At 36.5% G+C, this 19,410-nt stretch overlaps 1 protein-coding gene across 1 annotated transcript in view; it reads right to left on the bottom strand.

The window, feature by feature from the left end:
* tusc3 (tumor suppressor candidate 3) overlaps positions 1–19,410 on the bottom strand; it is a 66,173-nt gene that overhangs the window by 32,318 nt on the left and 14,445 nt on the right. The window contains exon 2 of the mRNA XM_032562195.1: positions 7,599–7,768. Within this exon, the coding sequence (XP_032418086.1) occupies positions 7,599–7,768 (170 nt within the window). The remainder of the gene's footprint in view (positions 1–7,598; positions 7,769–19,410) is intronic.

Raw genomic sequence — 19,410 nt, 5'->3', positions numbered from 1 at the left:
GTTGCTGCTAATGGTAGGGCAGACGCTTTGAGGTGTCAATCATAAAAATGTCTGAATAAATCCAGGCAGAACTCAGGCTGGCGGGATGAGAGCTGATATTACAAGCATTTTACTCAAATTCAACATCGAATTCTACTTTTAATGTAGAATTCGATTCATGACGCTAAAGCGTTTCAATCCCTTGAAAGTAGCTTTTATTAAGGACAAACATTTGACAACCAAGGGTTTCATTAGGATCGCCAGGTGTGTTTTGAGATATAACATCTCAGTGGCTCGGGTTACCTACCATGCGCTTCTCTTACAATGGTGGGAAAGGAAAAAAAACTTGCAACACTTGGTGCCAGGTTCCACCTCTAGGTGACAAATTCTAACAGGCACGCACACGCTCACACTCCAAATGACTGAAACTCTTACGAATCCAAGTTTCCATATCAAAGTCAACAAAGCTAATAGGGTACAATGGGATGTCTACTTTGTTGAGCAAAACTTCTCTGGCACACGCAGGCAGTCAGCATCTCCATATGGTATGCCGAACATGCCGAGACAGGACATGGGATAAAACGAAACGTTCAGATTGCTAATGAGTTTTTACTGCAGCAGTATTCGTTTTTATGTTTAGCTACGTCAAAGGAATTGAAAATACAGCAAACTAAATAGCACCTGAACGATATTTCATTCATGTTTTATGTATGAAAAAAGCAACACGAGTGTGTACGCAAAAGGAATGTGTTGGATCCGATATAAAAAAACTTCTTGAGGTGTGAAAGGTTAAGGCAAAATTCAATGAGTCTACAAAGATGAACGACGGTCTAAACGGAAACTGTTGTGGACAACTCAATGACAAGATGCAACTCATGTCAAGCACAGAGTGGTTAGGACATAAATATGTGCTCAAAAATAAAAGTTCTTGAACCGTGATCAATAAAATGCCACTTCATTTTTTACCAACAAGATTTGCTTGGGTTATTTTCTACACTTCTGCACTGTAAACCAAAGAAGTTCCTCTCTTTAAGACAAGCTACTAACAATGGTTATAATTTTCATGCATAGTCATGGGACGAACTGACACAAAATGCAAGCATAACAGCCAATTTAAATGTAATGGGCAAATTATGTGAGAATAGAAATGTGTTATTTGCTTGACGGAGTTATTTTTAGATGCGGTTTTATATTTGTTTCTATAGTTGCCATTAAAAATTAAGATTTCAAAACACTAATTTGTTGACAACATTCAATGTGGTGGAAAAAAAGATTTCTATACAATGTATTCAATTATTAAATTTCATTTAATTTTTTCTTTCATTCACTCAATAAATATGAATAGTTCATGTAGCAACTAAAAGAAATCATGACTGAAAAGGTGCAGAAAGAAGTATAAACTTAGAATATCTGTGCCCAGCTGTGTATGTTAAAATCTGGTTTGAACCACATAGAAGCTTACAAATAAATAGATAAAAATGAAAACACTCAGAAAAAAATGTGATACGCCAGCTTTGGCAGTACAGTAATTGCTTATAAAAATAGTTATTCTTAAAATTTTTTAATGGATTTGTGAAGGCATTGCGAAACAAGAACGTTTAGCAACATGCAAGTCAGTCATACCTTTCTGGAATCAAAGAAGAGCTGGCATTTTATGAATCATATGATTCATGATGAATACCTTACATAATCAAGAGACTGATGAGGCAAAAGACTGGCTGATTGGAGTGAGAAATCAGGTCAAAATGGACAAGGATGGTGCTTATTTCAGAAAGTGGTTTAATGTCTCCTTGGAGACGTCGACGTGGTCAAATATAAGGCTTACACTAAATAGTCAAATGCCGCTACTCAAGTTTACATTACAGTAAAACACGAGCATGCATCATGGCTTCTGACTCCGAGATGAAATCGTCAGTGTTTGTCATGTTCACTCAACCTGAGCCAGACATCATGACAGTACAACAGAGTTTGAGCTTTAGCGGCAAAGGAGGATTTCTCATAGACGAATAAGCAGGAGCTTTACTGCAGGGTGGATCGCAGAGTAATATTTTCTTGTTTCAAAACACTTACAGGTCTTCATTTGAAAGACCTACTTTTAGGGTATGGCTATATGTACAGTCATGTTCAAAATAACAGCGATGTGTTTTAAGAACAAAAAAGCAAAAGTTAAAAATCCTCATAACATCTTTATATCAATAATACAGAAAAATATTGGGAACATTGCTTTAAGAAGCAACAAACCGGCTTTCATCAGTTCACAAAATGTTGCACCCTTTTCTCTTCAGCCAATGTCTTCTGTAGCAAACTAACTTCTACATCCCATTTTCCTCCTTTCTCATTGATTCTTTGGTTACTCTGGGACTGGTCAGTGTTCGACCCTGACTTTTTGGCTATTTTCTTTTTGTTCTATTCAAATTGTTTTCTGTGTGTTCCAAGTACACTTCTCTTCCTGTTTTATCTGCTCTGTTTGTTTGTGTGGGTTTATTTCTATCTGAAATTTTATTGCTTTAAATAAGCTAAAAATATTTGTATTTTTTTATTTTTATTACATCTTCCATCAGTCCAAATTGTATATAATATCTGAACTAGCATTCCTGAACGGGGGCGGTACCGTTCAGAGGGCGGCAGGGGACGCCAGCAGATATTTTTACAAAAGGGGGGCGCTTGCTCGAAGGTAAACTTTACACCTTATATGCACAACAATACCAGTTTAGGCTTTGAGCAACTTGCTAAAACGGTATTGTGTAACATTAAAACATGCTTGGCTGCAACTGTATCGATGGTTGTTCTCATTCTCTTCAGTGTTTGTTAGCTTCTCCTGCTACTGGTAGCTTCACTGCATCAGTTTAACGTTACACTGGCTGATGGCCTTGCTGTGATTTACTTGTCTGATGTCTGATTTTCAAATATTTTATGTTTTATTGAAGATTTTTGTACATTTAGGATTTTTTGGCAGTGCTGTGATCATGTCAAAGCAACAATTTAAATTAAAAAGTGTTTTATTGTCCGTCTGGATGCTGCCCGCTTCCATGGAAGGACAACATATCGCTCCTATAAACATGTGATGACTAAAATCACGATACCCTCACTGTGTATCCCTCAGAAAAATGAGCCAATTTAAATAAAGAACTCCCTCCATGTGTGATATCACAGAGAGCGTTCATTTTATAAAGTCAACATCGGTGCTGAAAGTGATCTGGTGTGAAACAGTAGCACCACAGCAATTTTGAATTTTAACCATCAGAATACCGGGATTTTTTCTGTTGTTTTAAAAGGTTTACGTCAGTCTGCTTTTTTCCATCAATACGCTTCCCGACCGCTCCGCACCGTAGGGGGTAAAAAAAAAAGAAGAAGAAAGAAACGATGCAAAAAACTCTGAAACAGGAGAACCGGGACCTAGAGCGAAGCAACGAACTAGATGTGATTCAGGATGAGAGAATCCGTGAACAGTGAAAAATCAATGAGTGGCAAATTAGGTGAAACTCATGATGACTAAGCGGCGCAGAACGTGAATGGCGTGATGAGTGAAGATTATTGGTGGTGAGCATCAATACAAACGATAAAATAAAACTTAAAAGAAACTAAAGAGGACATAACAATAAACCAAGAGATGATAATACTAATCAAAGAAAACTAAATGGAAACAAATGAAGAACAAAATGCAAGAATAAACTAAGAAACTAAAGTAAATACAAAGGAATAAACTGGTATGGCAAGACCTTTTGAGTAATAATTAGCACAGAGGACTATATGGCAAGACTAAACAGTTATTGTTTTCAGATAAAAGGTAAAATAATATTGTTGAAGTGCACAGCTAGAACTAAGAAGAAATATATTTTACAGACGATAACAGTAATAAGGGACTTATCACTTATTTATGTCTTTAATTAGATTTGATATATTTATTTCTTCAATATTATTTTTCATGACTGTTAATATCATGAGGCTGTTCAGTGACTCCATGATACTTTCAATCTGACTCATTAGGATTTGACTAAGAACCAGTTTTAGTCTTTGTAATTTCTGTCCAGTAAAACTATTAATCTATAAATCAATAGTCAGGTCTATATAAAGATATAACCCATGTTTCTGTCTCATATTTGTATGGCATTAAAATGATCTGGAACTTTTGTTTTTCCAATGAAAGCTCTGGTTTGCACAGTAAATGCTGTGTGGGTGAATTTTTATGAACGATACTCTGATGTCCCATTCTCCTGAAGGCAGCACAGAGCTGCACCACCAGAAACTCACAGAAACAAAGAAGAGTTATGATTATATAGTTGCAGTTCTACCCATGTTTTAATGTTGCAGAGCACAGTCTTTTTGCAAATAGTTTAAGCTTTAAACTGGCATTGCTGTACATCTTTTATCTGGTCAATTTGTGAAAGATTTAACAACTAAAATGGCACAGAAGAAGAATGTTTTTTCCACTCTGATTGGCTGCCGTTAGGCTTACCGATTTTAAGTTGAATGCCCATTCATTGCATTTTTCGTAGGCACCTGTAAAAGTAATTTCTATTCACATGGCTCTTTTGTTCTCGGGGAAATTATTTTTGATGATAAATACAGAAACAACCATAAAAATCAAAACATCAACAGTAGTGACAGCAATATTAATAATACAATAATATTCAGGCAAAGTAGCCTACAATTTCTTTGGTGGGGGGCGGTGAGGGACCTGGACAATGGCCAGGGGGGCGCTGGCCCAAAAAAGGTTGAGAAACACTGATCTAAAATATTCGTAAATATCGGTTTTTCGCCAAAACAGCGATACTTACATCTAATATCGGCCCAACTTTTCATGTCAGTGCATCCCTAATTTTGGTGACGAGGAAAAGATGGAATCATTCAATCAATAATTAAAACTGAATCTTCTGTATAATACAGAATTAAGTAGCATTTCTGAATTTCTTCTAACGGCTATGAGTTTTCCCCAGCAGTCGACCTACTTTTAAATTTTAAACAACTTGTTCACATTAAAAGTCAAACTCTATTGGCTACTCCAGCTCCATGTTTGTTTGATCTGACAACTTCAGTGCTTAACCAACAGCCTTGTGGTAGAGCTCTACACTGTGAGCTACCGTAGCACTCGTCGTTATCTACTGCAGCGTTAAGGGCACTAAGTTTATGAAGCAGGAGAACAACGCAGATAGCTTTGTAGACAAACAATTAAGTGGAATCACTAGAAAAACAACATGTTATGAGCCAAATTATTGAGTCATTTTACTGCCCCAATTTGCAAAGATCACAGGCAAAAGCGAGATGTGCATTTAAAGGCTTTTTAAAGCTGTTTGCCAAGTGAGACAGATATTCCATTTTACTAATCAATCAAAATCAATCAATCAAATTTTATTTGTATGGCACATTTCAGCAGCAAGGCATTTCAAAGTGCTTTACATCATATTAAACACAGAAACACAACGCAACATAGAATCAACAATCAAAACGCAACATTAAGTCAAGTTCCATCATTAAATGTGTAATTGATTAAGTTTCAAATACAATCCTAAACAGGTGGGTTTTTAGTCGAGATTTAAAAGAAGTCAGTGTTTCAGCTGTTTTACAGTTTTCTGGAAGTTTGTTCCAAATTTGTGGTGCATAGATGCTGAAAGCTGCTTCTCCTCATTTGGTTCTGGTTCTGGGGATGCAGAGCAGAACCAGAACCAGAAGACCTGAGAGGTCTGGAAGGTTGATACAATAAAAGCATATCTTTAATGTATTGTGGTGCTAAGCCGTTCAGTGATTTATAAACTAACAACAGTATTTTAAAGTCTATTCTTTGAGCTACAGGGAGCCAGTGGAGGGACTTTAAAACTGTCATTAAGTGTCAGGTGTGAAAATGAAAAGGTTAGCAAATGATACCTGTGTGTAGATGCAAACTCTGCAATATCAGAAATTGTTTTCAGGAGGAGAACTTAGGTTTGCAGCTAACTTTTAAATCACGTTTTCATCATGACTATATGGAGATGCTCTTATTTTTCCCAGGAAAATACCAAATAGGCCGTAGTCTTAATAGTTATTTATATTAAAAAACTGCATTAAAATCCTGTTTGTATTAGTAAGACATTTTTCAGATGTTTGTGTTTAAAATCGCCTAAAATGATGTGATAGTCTTTGCAGGTCAGCACTGTTTGGCTAACAGGTTAAATTCTGACCAGCATTAATAGCTGTTCCCATGTTTGCTTGAAATGCTTTCCTCCAATGCAGACACACAATCTCTGGGCTGTGGGTGTGTATAACGTATAAATGACCACGTTCTCCATTTTCACCAACAAAGGGAGGTCATTTGTGGAAAGTCAGCATCTTGTCCCAATCCACACTTTTCTTCACTTCTACTGTGCTCTACTATTTAAGTTTAGAGGATGTGAAGTAAGTTTAAGATAAGGTTAGGATTTGACTGGTAATGGTTAGCCATAAATGGAGTTACTAAAATTAATGGAAGTGAATATAAAGTCAGTTTGATGGAAATACAACACTGTGTGTGTGTGTGTGGCCTTGTATCTGCTACATAGTAAAGACAATTTTCCAATAAATAACACACTGTGAGAACTGACTACTCCTATGTGGTGCTGTTTTTGCATGATGAGTTAGTTTTAGGACTTTAAGGTGTGAATTGAGCATAGGTTAGGTTTAGGTTTAGGCATGAACTGGTAATGTTTAGGTTTAGGGAAGGGTTAGGCTACAGAAATACATGAAAAAAGAAGGGAAGTCAATGCAAAGTCCCTACGATGATAGAAAGACACACTGTGCATGTATGTGTTGACAGAGATTTTTTTTGATTAGACTCTAGTCATGTTGTTGTATGCTGTGATTAAGATGGATTTCAGCATATATTTTATGGAATTGTATAGCCAGCAAACATGGAGATCCAAAAAAAGCAGCAGTGGTGACCTGAAGCTGCTTTCAGAACAATGGACAGCTCCAGAGCCGTCGCAGCTCCAGGTGCTGTCCATTGTGCTGAAATGAAGGTGCATTAAGAGCAACATGGCTTTCAGTTCAAATCTGTTGTAGTCTTTTTTTATATATATATTTTATATATATATACAATAGTGGGTTGACTGGAAGGTTTATATTCGACATATTTTAGATCAGCTGGCTTATCTAAACCCAAGGAATGAGGGTGAATGAATTGTTGTCTCTATCTTGTGACTCAACGTGAATTAACTGATAACACAGGAATAATAGTTTAGAAAGCAGGTGGCAAAATCTAAATGTAAAACTTATATACTTTTAAATATTGCACATTTAAGGATGGGGTTCCAAGTGTTTCTAAGTCTCTCTGTAAATAAGTAAGTGAGTAACTTTGTCTCAATGGTCTTATTTTGTGAAATTTATTCATGTCCCACTGGCAGTGTGACTAGCTGGAGTATTTTTGATCAAAATGTCAGTGTAACCCACAGGTTATCATTACATAAGACCATTTGCCGTTCCGATTGCGTGTGCAGTTTTATGAATATACAATCTGGGCGACAGGGGTGAGCCAAACATCAGCATATTTCTAGGCCAGGCGTGTGTGTGGGGATGCGGGGGTGCGCGTGTGTGTGTGTGTGAAACGTGAAAAATGCAGTTTTTAATGTTTAGTAGGGGATATGACAGTTGTTACTGTGGTGGTAGTGTACCTGCAGACCGAACACTGCCTTTGAGGCTGCAGGGCGGTGAACATGACGATAACGGAGTAGTTCCTGGGCGGGGCCTTGACGAAACGGCGGAACTTGTCTCCGTTCATGCGGATGACTGAGCGTCGAGAAGACCACTCCATCATCTGCTCAACCTTCTCCGACAGCAGGTTCTAAACGCAGAAAATAAAGACAAAACACAGATAATACTTTTAGTTCAGATTCACAGAAAATGACTAGCTGGATATGTACAGAGTGTTCAGCTCACGAGATAAGATACATAGGCTTTTAAATACAATACATTGTAGTGAAAGCACTTATTCCAATATCAGTTTGATGGCCACCAAAACTATAATTCACAAGGGGAGTGGTAAAGACAATGATATGATAGGGAAAAAATTGCATAATCATCACAATATTCAACGATCATAACTCAATATTATATTTTTCTCTCATCGTGAAGCCAAAGGTTTAAGGCAGTGGTCTCAAACTCCAGTCCTCAAGACACGGTGTCCTGCATCTTTTAGATGTCTCTCTGCTTCATTACACCTGACCCCAATATTAGCTCTGTGGAGCTTGACTGCATGCTAGTGAGGCAGTTTAGCCATTTAATTCAAGTGTGTAGGACAAGGGACACATCTAAAAGTTGCAAGACTTTGGTCCTCGAGGAACGCCGTTTGACACCACTGGTTTCGGTCGAGTTAATTTGTATAGCACACGTAGCAACTGTGGCTCAGTGGTTGAATATTTATCTAGCGATTGGAAAGTTGTAGGTTTGATTCCAGCTTCCTCCAGTCACATGTCGAAACGGCCCTGGGCAAGGAACGCCACCAAAGGTTGGCTAGATTGGTGTAGAAATGTGTGCAAATAGATGTATAAAGAGCTTCTGAGCGGTCAAAATGACTGCAAAAACAATTTACAAGTTCAGTCCATTTATCATCCACAACAATCCTCATTGATCACTGGCGTTCCAATGTTCCATTTATTTTAGCTCTAACGTAACTATAAACAGTTCGATTTTTATCCTTGTTTTTAAGGAACTCAGTGTTTTGGCAGCTTTGCAGTTTTTTGAAAGTTCGTTCCAGATTAGAGGAGCATAGAGGCTGAATGTTGCTTTTCCATGTTTGGTTCAGAACAGAACCAGAATACCTGAGAATCTGAAAGAATATACAACAACAGATCTTTAATGTGTTTTGGTAGAAAGTAGTTCAAGGTATTTGTGAAGTAACTGAAGCATTTTATAGTCTATTGTTTGAGCTACAGGGAAAAGTGGAAGGACTTTAGAAATAGAGTGATGTGTAGTTTGATAAAACTCTAGAAATACTCCTAGAATGTCACAGATTGCACAATATTAAAGTTTTTAACTTCTGGCATAGAGGAGAAAGTACTCCGTGGTGATAGTATTTATGTTGCACTCCCAAAAGACAGCAACATCAAGAAGAAACATGAGAGGCTTGAGAAATACTCAGGGCTACTGAATAAAAAACGCCATCTGGCTGGGAAAAGAGCTCGACATCAGAGCTGGAGCGCAACTCTGCGGATAAACAACTTACAGCAAACATGTACACAAAGACTCATGCTACAGATTTGGGAGATGAAATACTTTCGGAGAGATGGATTTATGTAATTTTGCTTGGGTTCAGTGTCCTTATACTGTTTACATCTGTAAGTCTTTATGATGCAGCCAGTGTTGGTTCTCGAGGAGCTCACTCAGATACTTGCCAACGTGATCTTCCCCACGCCGCCGCCGCAGCTCTGGGCTGAAGAGTGATGAAATAGTTAGACTCGAGATGAAATGCTTGTTTTTCCAACCTCTGCTGATCAAACTGTACCTTGAGAACCTCTGGAAACAAGAGGCGCACGTTTGGTTTCACGCACAACGCAATCAATGGTTTTGAATGAGAATGAGCTGCATATCTGAGCTCATGCATTTCTAATTAAAGACTTCCTATCTTATAATGTTTGGCATACTGTGACATGTGTCAGTGCAAAGACTTGCATGACTAGCTTCACTGCTCCCTTAGTCAGCCGTTATCAGCTAGCACACCGATAAAAGTCTAAATCTGCAATCGCCTAATAAGGAAAAAAATATGAACCCTTTTTGGAAGTTTGTTCCATCACATAAAACATAAGTACCCCTGGTTTTTTTGGGGGGGGGGGGGTTTGAACACAGGTTTTTAAGTATTGGTTCAAGCAGACAGTAGTTAAATAATTCAGCAGCGCCCCTCCATTCGACTGCTAATCGAACACTCCTACTTTCACACAGATCAACAACAGGCCTTAGAGTTGCAGAAGTGAAGCGTACACTGAATCTCTCCAGTAAACTGCCTGGAGACAAGATCAACAAAGATGAGCTAAAAATCTGGAGGAGGATAAGGAAGAAAGTGAGGCAGTAAACAGGAGTAATGAAAACAAGCATAATGTGTTTTTGGGGGGTCATTTGAGATAACATGATAGTCATCTCTAAAGGAGGAGCAACTACATAGGGTCCATGTCCACTGTAGGTTTATTGTTTTGTTTGTTTTTTTGCTTCTTTGCCTTTAATTTATCCATCTTGTTTTAGCCTTCGTGCCTTCTGCCCTAAAGGGAGAGCTGCCAGCTCTGAACTACAGTCTGTAATCATGGCCTGTCTCACTTATGCTTCTCAAACACTTTCTCACAAAGAGAAAAAGAGTAAAAAGAAAACCTCAAAAGAAAAAAGATCCAAATTATGTTAAATGTCCAGCAAAACAATTTTGCGCACTGTAAATAAAACGTAGCCATATTTCTGAAATACAAGCTTAAAAAGGAAAAGTCAGTGGAGGGGAAAGGTTTATCCTCGTGTGCCATGAAGATTAAAGTGGATGCCTGTATCCATTTTAGAGTCATAGACAGAAAACAAACTTGGGAGCTGATTATTATTAAACGGTTTGCCAAAGGGAGAACACCACCTTAGAGCACAGCAAAAACACCAAATCGTAAGTATTTTTTCTCTAGTTTCTAATGTAATCTTATTACACTTAAAATGAGACAAAACTTACTTGCAAGTGTCTTTTCAGCAAAATATAGGAGCTTGTTTTGAAGTAAATAATTCCTTAATATTGATAAAAAGTACTACTTCCATTGGCAGATACATTTATTTATTTATAGCAAGACAATTTCCTCATGTTTCAAGTGAAATAATCTGCCAATAGAACTAGTAGTTTTTCATCAATATCAAGGAATTATTTGCTTAAACTTAAAGCATACTGCTGGTGAGATACTTTTTAAGTTAGTTCGATCTTAATTTTAGTGTACTAAGATATTTGTGCTAGAGACTAGACAAAACATACTTGGTCAGATTTTGTGTTTGCAGTGAGAGTGTTGCAGTTATCATATTTCACATCATTGGTCCATAATGTTGCATGATGTTAGTTCACTACATTATATCTGTTGCCAATTAACTTTGACCAAATTGTTTCAGTTGTTTTCACAAAAGAGCCTATGCGTTCACTTTTCAATGACTGATTTGCCAGCAACAAACTCTTCTACAACAGAATATGGCTGTAATGCAGATATACATACAAGAATTAGTAACAGATTCTTTTGAAAAAGAAGAAAACGTCTAAATAAAGCCTAAATTAAAAAGAAGCTCTATGTGTGAAGTTTGTGATGGGTTGCATTTTCAAGATTCCTTGAGGGGGCACTCTGTTGGTTTATGTTTGTATTTTTTATTTTAATTAGATTTGAACAATGCGTCCAAGTGTCTCACAACTAAACTGCTAATAATTTTTTGGGAAAAACAAAACAAAAAATAAACTGTGCAATTATTTTTGCCCATAACATGAAAATAAAGTACAATTTGCCCGTGAACCATTTCAAAGAAACTTACATCAATTGACTTGACATGAGCTGTTTATTTACCTTCTGGGTCTAATAAACAACATTTTTGGGATGCTGGAAGGTTATCTTAGAGATCGCCGTAGCTCGGTCGTATAACGAGTTACAAACAAATGCATCTGGACTCCCACATGGGAGGACTTGACCTTGCAAAATTAAGAGAAAAATGTTTAGCTAATGAACTTCGGTGTACTTGTAAGTTTTGAAGAGGAGTCCACAGCCGCAGCCATTAATGTGCTTGTGCACGCCAAACAGCTGGAGATTAGCTGTGTCCTTCAAGGCTCGATAGCGTAGCGTCAGCGCCTCGTGATACAAGTTCAACTCAACATATGCTTACTTGTGTCTGGTCAGACCTTGGGCAGTCACAAATTACTAACAGAGTTCATTAACTGGAGAGGAAAAGAAAGTAGAAACATTTAAATTAAAGTTACTTACTTGGTTCTTTTAGGAATCTGTATAACTATGTAACATGTCTATGTAAATTAATACATTTGTGTGGCCAATGTTACAATTTAAAACAGAATCTCCCACTCCCAATTATCCTGATCCCTTTTATTAGTCCACTTCAAATTAAATAAATTAGTTTTTTTAATAAAACTTGCAAAGTATTTACAACAAAACGAAGACAGTTCTGGACAGAGAAATACCTTGAGATAAACCAGCTCCTTCGCACCACCACGACTGCTCTTTGCCTTATCCAGCCCTCAAACGTATGAGCTACATACGCACTGACAGTCTAGAACCATTAAAAAACATTTATTTTCTACCCCGCTGAGCACAAAGGGCATTAAAATGAATCACGTCTTCTGCCGGTGTGTGTTTGGTGTGTTTTTATGTCTGTGTGGGAGCGACGCTGAGTGAGGAAGATGCGCAAATGCTCTGCAGATACCCTGCATTATCTCTCCAATTCTCTGTTAGCCACTCTAAGTATGTCATAACCTCTCCTTACATCACACACACACATTATAGGTACATCGTCAGGAGGCAAAAAGCATAAATAGCACTTAACCATGGTTGCAATTTCTTGACAATTCCCTATTTGTTGTTCTTTCTTGGATTCATTTCTCTCTTACCTGCGGTCATTTCTTATAAAAATCAATAATACCAAGTCATTTTCTAGTCATTTTTTTAGAAACATTTCTCATATTTTGATCAATTTTAAGTGAGGAAGCGCTAAACACTAACATTTATGTCAAAACACAAAAACATGGTTTAGATAGTACATTTAACAAAACTGTACAAAAAAAACCCAACAAACACTGTGAGATGCAGAGTATTTAAAGCAACAACAGTAAGACTATGATCAATCAAGTCTACAAGAAGGTGGGAAAAAAAACGATACAAGACAAAAAAAAAAAAGAAAAAAGGATGGGACAGACACAAGCAGAGCGAGAAGAGTAAATTGGAAAGAAAGAAAAATCACAGCCAGGAGGAAGATGACACATTAAGTGTAAGGCAACTGATTTTTGCACTGATGAGTACACAGCAGGAGGTTATGGAGGGCATGACAGAGGACAGCCATTTCATCAGCCATTCTGTTACACAATCATAAAGTCACTGTGCCGGCCATAAACATGTTTTTTTTTTCCCTCACTGTTGCTCTTTATTTGATTCTCAAAGCTGGAAACAGAAACATTAACAATAACGTATAATGATTTACTGTAGTAACTCGTAAAGATTAGTGAATATACTTTGTTTTCCCATGTGAAAAGGCAGAATTAAGTCAAACTAAAAAGCACAAAGATCACGCAGATTTGAGTCAGAAAAAGCAGCGGCTGTGTCAGAGTGGCAACAATAAGGAGAAAGCTGGAAGACAAAGGATTCTGCGTTTGTTGCTGCGAACATTATTATGCACAGGAGGTCAGAGTAACGTGTGGCTCGATCGTCCGCTGCTTTATGGACAGCAATAGATCAACTGAGACGTGGTGTCAACACTTCTAAGAAGCCAAGGCTCTTACTGGGTGTACGCTGGAATGAATGGAGACAAGATGCACTGCATGATGGGAAATATCAAGTAGCAACTTTATACGAAATCTCCGTGCTGCGATGTGACTTTCTGCACCGTTTGCATGTTCTCAAAGATTCCACTTCCTTTCAAAGGAAAGAAAATCATTTAAACCAATCAAAAGCATTACAAAAGTACTACCACAAACTATAACAGCTACATACACAGCAAAACTGCACCAAGTGAAAACTGTTGGATTTAATTAGGACTGATATGATTAATCAGATTAATAGTGATGAATTGATTATTGAGATAATTGTCAACCAAATTATTTATCAACTAAATAAATTTAAAAAAAACTAAATATGTTCTACCTAAAATTCCTTAAGTGGCACAGTTTTAGCTTCACTTAGTTTCAATTTTGGGAAAAAAAATAAGATAAAATACATTTAAAACCCCCCCCCAAAAAACCCACAATAACAAAAAATCTCCTATTAACCACCCTTTGCTATACATTTATTAATCAGTTATTCCAAAGAATAATCAGTCCTAGACTGGGCTACACTTTTCACATGTTGATGTTAGAAGTTTATTTTTTTTAGTCATGGATGCAACATTTGTTACAAATGATCAAACATTCAACAAAAGAATGCGACGTTATTGTATTCTAGGCAATAAAATGTTGATTTTCTTACTTAAAATTTTTTTATATGCTTATTTCCATCTATTATTGCATTTCTAAAATTGTAAAAAAAAAAAAAAATTAAAAAAGGCTTACATAAAAAATCTGCAGAAGATGCCAATTTTTTTGTACATGGCTAATCATCAGAATAATCAATAGATTAATCAATAACTAAAACAATAATTAGCTGCAGCCCTACATTTACTGTTTGAAAAGATGAATGTAGCACCTATGCTCACATGGAGAAGACAAAACATAGTTTAAGCAGCTAAAGCAAAGCTTCCAGACATTCCATCAGCTTCATAAATCATCAGTTTTCAACACTATTATTAATTTAAATGCACCTTTATCTCAAGATGCCTACATCATATCTGTTTCCCCTATAGTAACAAACGTTGCAGGATGAAGTCCCACTGAAAAGACACCGATAATAAAGTCACACTGCTGACTGTCTCGCGATGGAAAATGTTTTTCCACTTGTATAACAATTTGGACAGTTTTCGTCAAAAATATCTGACGCTTAATGAAGTACTGATGAATTGCTCTGATCTTAGGACTGTTGCAGCAGAAAGCCAGAGTCAGACATGAACCACTTCAAAATATTAATAAATAGGCGTCCACTCCATATGAATACGGGCGTAAATTCTGAGAAAATCCTGCTCACAACAAATGAAGATGTCAATAAAATTTTATTGAAATAGCACGCCAAGACTTTTCTGAGTTTCCAAGTGCACGTCGCACCATAAACACAGCTTCATAAAGCTTTCCATATAACAATAAAAGCTTCCCATGGGGTGACTTTTAGATAATGGATGAGGACAACCAGCCAGGTATTTGATCTGCAAGCCTTCTAAATAATAATAATACAATAGCATTTGTCCTCCAAGCAATCTTTTCCTCTGGGAGATTTTAACACGTCTATTGTAAATGAATGGGTCTTGACTTTGGCCGTCAGCCCCCTATATAGTTTCCTCCAATCCCATCTCTAAAAGAGGGAATTATGAGAAATTGGCTTCATTTAACAAGGAACAAAGACTTGTCTCACACAAAAATGCAGAAAAGGCCAGAAGGCAGATAAACACACAGTAAAATAGAAGGAAAAAAATATATAACGGAAAGAAAATGAGTCAATTCTGTTACATACCATCCTTATAATGATGTCAGGACTTTTTCCATATTGTGTTAAACCAAAAACATGTACACGCATACATTCACTCCCACACACACACACACCCACACCCTCCAAGCCCACCCACGGACACACACCTAAGGAAGCGCAAAAGGGCACAACAAATAAAAACATTAAAAAAGTTGCATTCAATTGGATGGCATTTTTATGACTTCTTACAATTTTCTTAGTCACCTTGAGGGGAAACAGGTGACTGAGAAAAAATATGAAGTTTAGATAGATGCATATGGATAAAAAAGACAAACAGAAAACAAGGTTATGGGATAGAGGAGGCAATAATATGAGGAACTCAGGAACAAGTTAAAAGAAAAACAAATGCAGATAAAAGTAGAAAATATATGTACAAAAACCAAAAACAGCGAAAAAGGAGTAAAACAGCTCAGACAGTCATAATCATAAAAGGTTTTTTCCACACACATTATCTGTGTACTTTTTTTTCCCCATCTTCCTCCTATGGGTCCAGTAGTAATCTCAAGTTTTCTCAACTGTTTCAGATAGAAAAAGAAGAAACAATGTTCGGGTTATTTATCTCAAACAGGGAAGCAAACTGGAGGTCTGTGAATGCAAAAAAAAAAAAAAAAGCAAGTAATGACTAGTGAATGCTTTGTGGTGGGGATAATCGACAAATAATCAGACTTTGATTCATTTTATTTGGCTTGAAATGGCCGTCCTGATTAAATATAAAATTCTGATTAGACCAAAATAACCTTAAGTGACCTCCTGCTGGTATGTAAGATTTGTCAGTCTTATTATGTTTATGTACAACAATCCATAAGAAGGATATTGCTTTTCTGGCAATGCAGAATTAATTAATTGGTTACATTTTGCTTTGGTGTGTTTCTATGTTTTACATATTCACACACTGGTGGTGAAATAATGTGGATACATTTAGATCCCCCACACTTAGAAAAAAGCATTAAAGAAAAAGTCAATTTAGAGAAATATAAACAGGACCATGCAACATTTAAACACACAGTGTGTGAGTCCACTGCAAGTCAGTGGCAGTGTATTATTTCCCTCTCACACCTGCAGTCAATCAAACCAACAAGGTATCATGTTGCAAAGTATGCATTTGTCAGCTCATAATCTGCGATTCCCAGAAATATCAAGAGTTGTCACTTAAGGGACTACGGGAGCGGATTTGTCAGCTTAACTGCCAAATAACAATTATTGGAAATAAATGCTTTTTTTCCCTCCACGTCTTTCCAAATGTCTTTCTCCGGTGATTTTTTTCTTTTCATATATTTTGCCCATTAGTGCGAGCAGTCATCTCTCTCTGTGATTCTTTGCAGACTATCTGAAATTTGTCTTGCTTACAGATAACCACTTTACTCTAAAAATCCCAGGAAAAGAACCTGGCATTTGAAATCTGTCATTCCGTCTCTTCAAGGCACCTGACCAGGTTTTTCTCTTTTTGCTTGTAGTAATAGGGAGTCTGTCGTCAATCTAACTTATAAATTTAATTTTCTGAAATGACTTTGCGTGGGTGGGTTCATCATCCCCTTTATCATGTTAAGACATTCAAGATTTGAATGGTGCCTGTCACCATTTTTAGAATTTCATCTGTGTAGAATAATTTTGTGCTTAGACATCTATTGCTTCAATCCACCTGAAGATACAGCTGATGGCAATTTAAAAAAAAAAAAGACAGGCGATCATTTGCATTTTACCTAAAATTATTTAAATAATTTTGTGACTGCTAGTAAGTAAAATGGCAAACTGTCAATAGGAGAGAGGCACAGAAAATGCATATTTATTTTAAAGGGGCAAGAAACTGCTATGCTTCAATGTGATGACTTAACCTACTCACTGGTCAGGTGTTTTCATCATGCAACTGGCAAAGATATAAATTGAAATGATTACATTTTAATGGAAAATATTTTTATGTGTCAGGTCATTGAAAAGCCTACTCAGAGTCATAAGAGGTTACAAATACAGGCCTATTTCACACACAAGGCTAAACGGTATAATAAGAGTAATTTAATACTGGGTTCTTTACACATTGAAAAAATAAAAATGCACTTCACTTCAGAAAACACTACAAATCTGTGCACAAACTAATATATAATAAAAGCATTTCAAGCACTCCAAACTGCAGAGTACCAAAAGAAGCAAAGAAAAATGCTTTTGGAACAAGGCTGGAAACTACCGAGTCAAATAATCGACAAACACATAAATGGAGCCCAGAGCAAGAAAGGTCTTCTCCCAAATTTGAAAAGGAAACACAAAGCAAATATGAAAACCCCTTCATCTCCCTGCAGCTGTGGTGCAACATGTTGTTCGAAAGTGTTTTTATTGTTATTTGCCACAGTATGAGAGGTGGGATGGTAAACAAAAAGCTCAGTCTTAAAGTCACAGTTTGGTGACGTTTTGGAGCAGTTACAGCTATAGACAAAATAACTTTTTTTTAATTCAATGGTGAATATAGGGACATAAGAAACAGATTTTTTTTTTTTTTATTGAATATAGACTAAATTAACTGAAAATTAGCCAATTAGCTATACCCGACTGGTATTATTTCAAAATCAAATCAAATCAAATTTTATTTGTATGGGACATTTCAGCAGCAAGGCATTTCAAAGTGCTTTACAACATATCAAACACAGAAACACAAAGCAACATAGAATCAACAATCAAAACACGACATTAAGTCAAGTTCCATCAATAAATTTGTAATTGATTACATTTCAAATATAATCCTAAACAGGTGGGATTTTAGTCGAGATTTAAAGGAAGTCTCACATTTATTTGCGCTGCATTTAAATGTGATGCTTTGATAAAGAGTTCAGTCCCACATAGGCCTGTCACGATTACAAATTTTGATAGACGATAAATTGCCCCAGAAGTTATCGCGATAAACAAGGATATTGTGTCAAGACCATTTTTGAGTAATAAAATGGTGACGGCATGGTAATGCTAGAATACATTCTCAAAGATCAATAAACTTTAATTTCTAATGAACATTTAACACTGAAACTGGAAGACATTTTAAATATCCAAAATAAATAAACAAAACAACAGAAAAGATAAATAAAATTAATCATGAAGAATCTATAAACAAAATTGTCCTTCCAAAAAAGAGATAGTTGAGACCAAAGAGTCAAACCAAAGTAAGACCAATTTTGGTAGAAAGAAAGAGAGAAAAAAGAAAAAAACGATAAGTCATGCACCTGGAAATTATGAGATCATTATTGATATCATTTTAATTTATCATGCGGTTAATTGATTTATTGTGTCAGGCCTAGTCACACGTCTACTGCTGTAGAGATTCCTGAAGCAGTTAGTATGGCTTTGGCAAGGTCCGCGTCACTACAATACTCTACAAGCTGAATTTGTACTGAAGTTTAGTTTTTCTTCATTCCAGTTACAGTCCATTCGAGTAATCCCATTTCAGTGGAATAATTAAATCCAGCATGGAGTCAGGTACTAGGGCTGGGCGATAAAACACTAATGATAGCCATCACAATACAGGATAGAAAATGTGTCCAATAGAATGGTGATCATTTCTCTGAACTTTAATCTAGAACAGCATGGCATTCTGGGGAATGTAGGCAGAGGACATGCTTTCGCCACCATCCTTCATAAAGGCTTAAAAATAAAAGGGCAAGATGGAGTTAAGGGACAAAATGAATAGAGCATTACAAAGAAAAGTGTAGATAAAAGAAAAAGTCAGTCAATTAATAATTATCGATGTTGTGTGATTTTGCCCAGCCCCAGCAGCTACATACCTGGTCCCTGTTCAAAAATGCCAATTTTAATTTTAATTCAACAAACTTTCTTTCTCCAACATTGACTAAAAAAGGATCATGGTCCCAAACAGCACACTGATGATTGTGACAAGTCCTCCGGTTCTGGTTTGTATGTATTATCCATACAGAACTTGAGTTTTTGGGTTTTCCTCATGCGTTTTCTATTTACAGTCATATTGGAGCGTTCCATACTCTTCTTTAGTTTATCATATTTAACTACCAAAGAAAAAATAAAGAACTGAAACCAAATCAACTTGATCAACATGGATACAGAACTCCAGACACAATTCAATTTGAGCACTTGAGTTCTAACACTTGGTATTTACACACCAATTCTTTTCATTTCAAGGAAAGAGCTGTCATCTGTCTACATTTAGTGGTTTAGACATTTC

The sequence above is a fragment of the Xiphophorus hellerii genome, chromosome 5 (genome assembly GCF_003331165.1).
Source record: "Xiphophorus hellerii strain 12219 chromosome 5, Xiphophorus_hellerii-4.1, whole genome shotgun sequence".
Classification (NCBI taxonomy): domain Eukaryota; kingdom Metazoa; phylum Chordata; class Actinopteri; order Cyprinodontiformes; family Poeciliidae; genus Xiphophorus; species Xiphophorus hellerii.
Note: the sequence above shows the minus strand (reverse complement) of the source record. Positions and strands in the feature narration are given on the sequence as shown.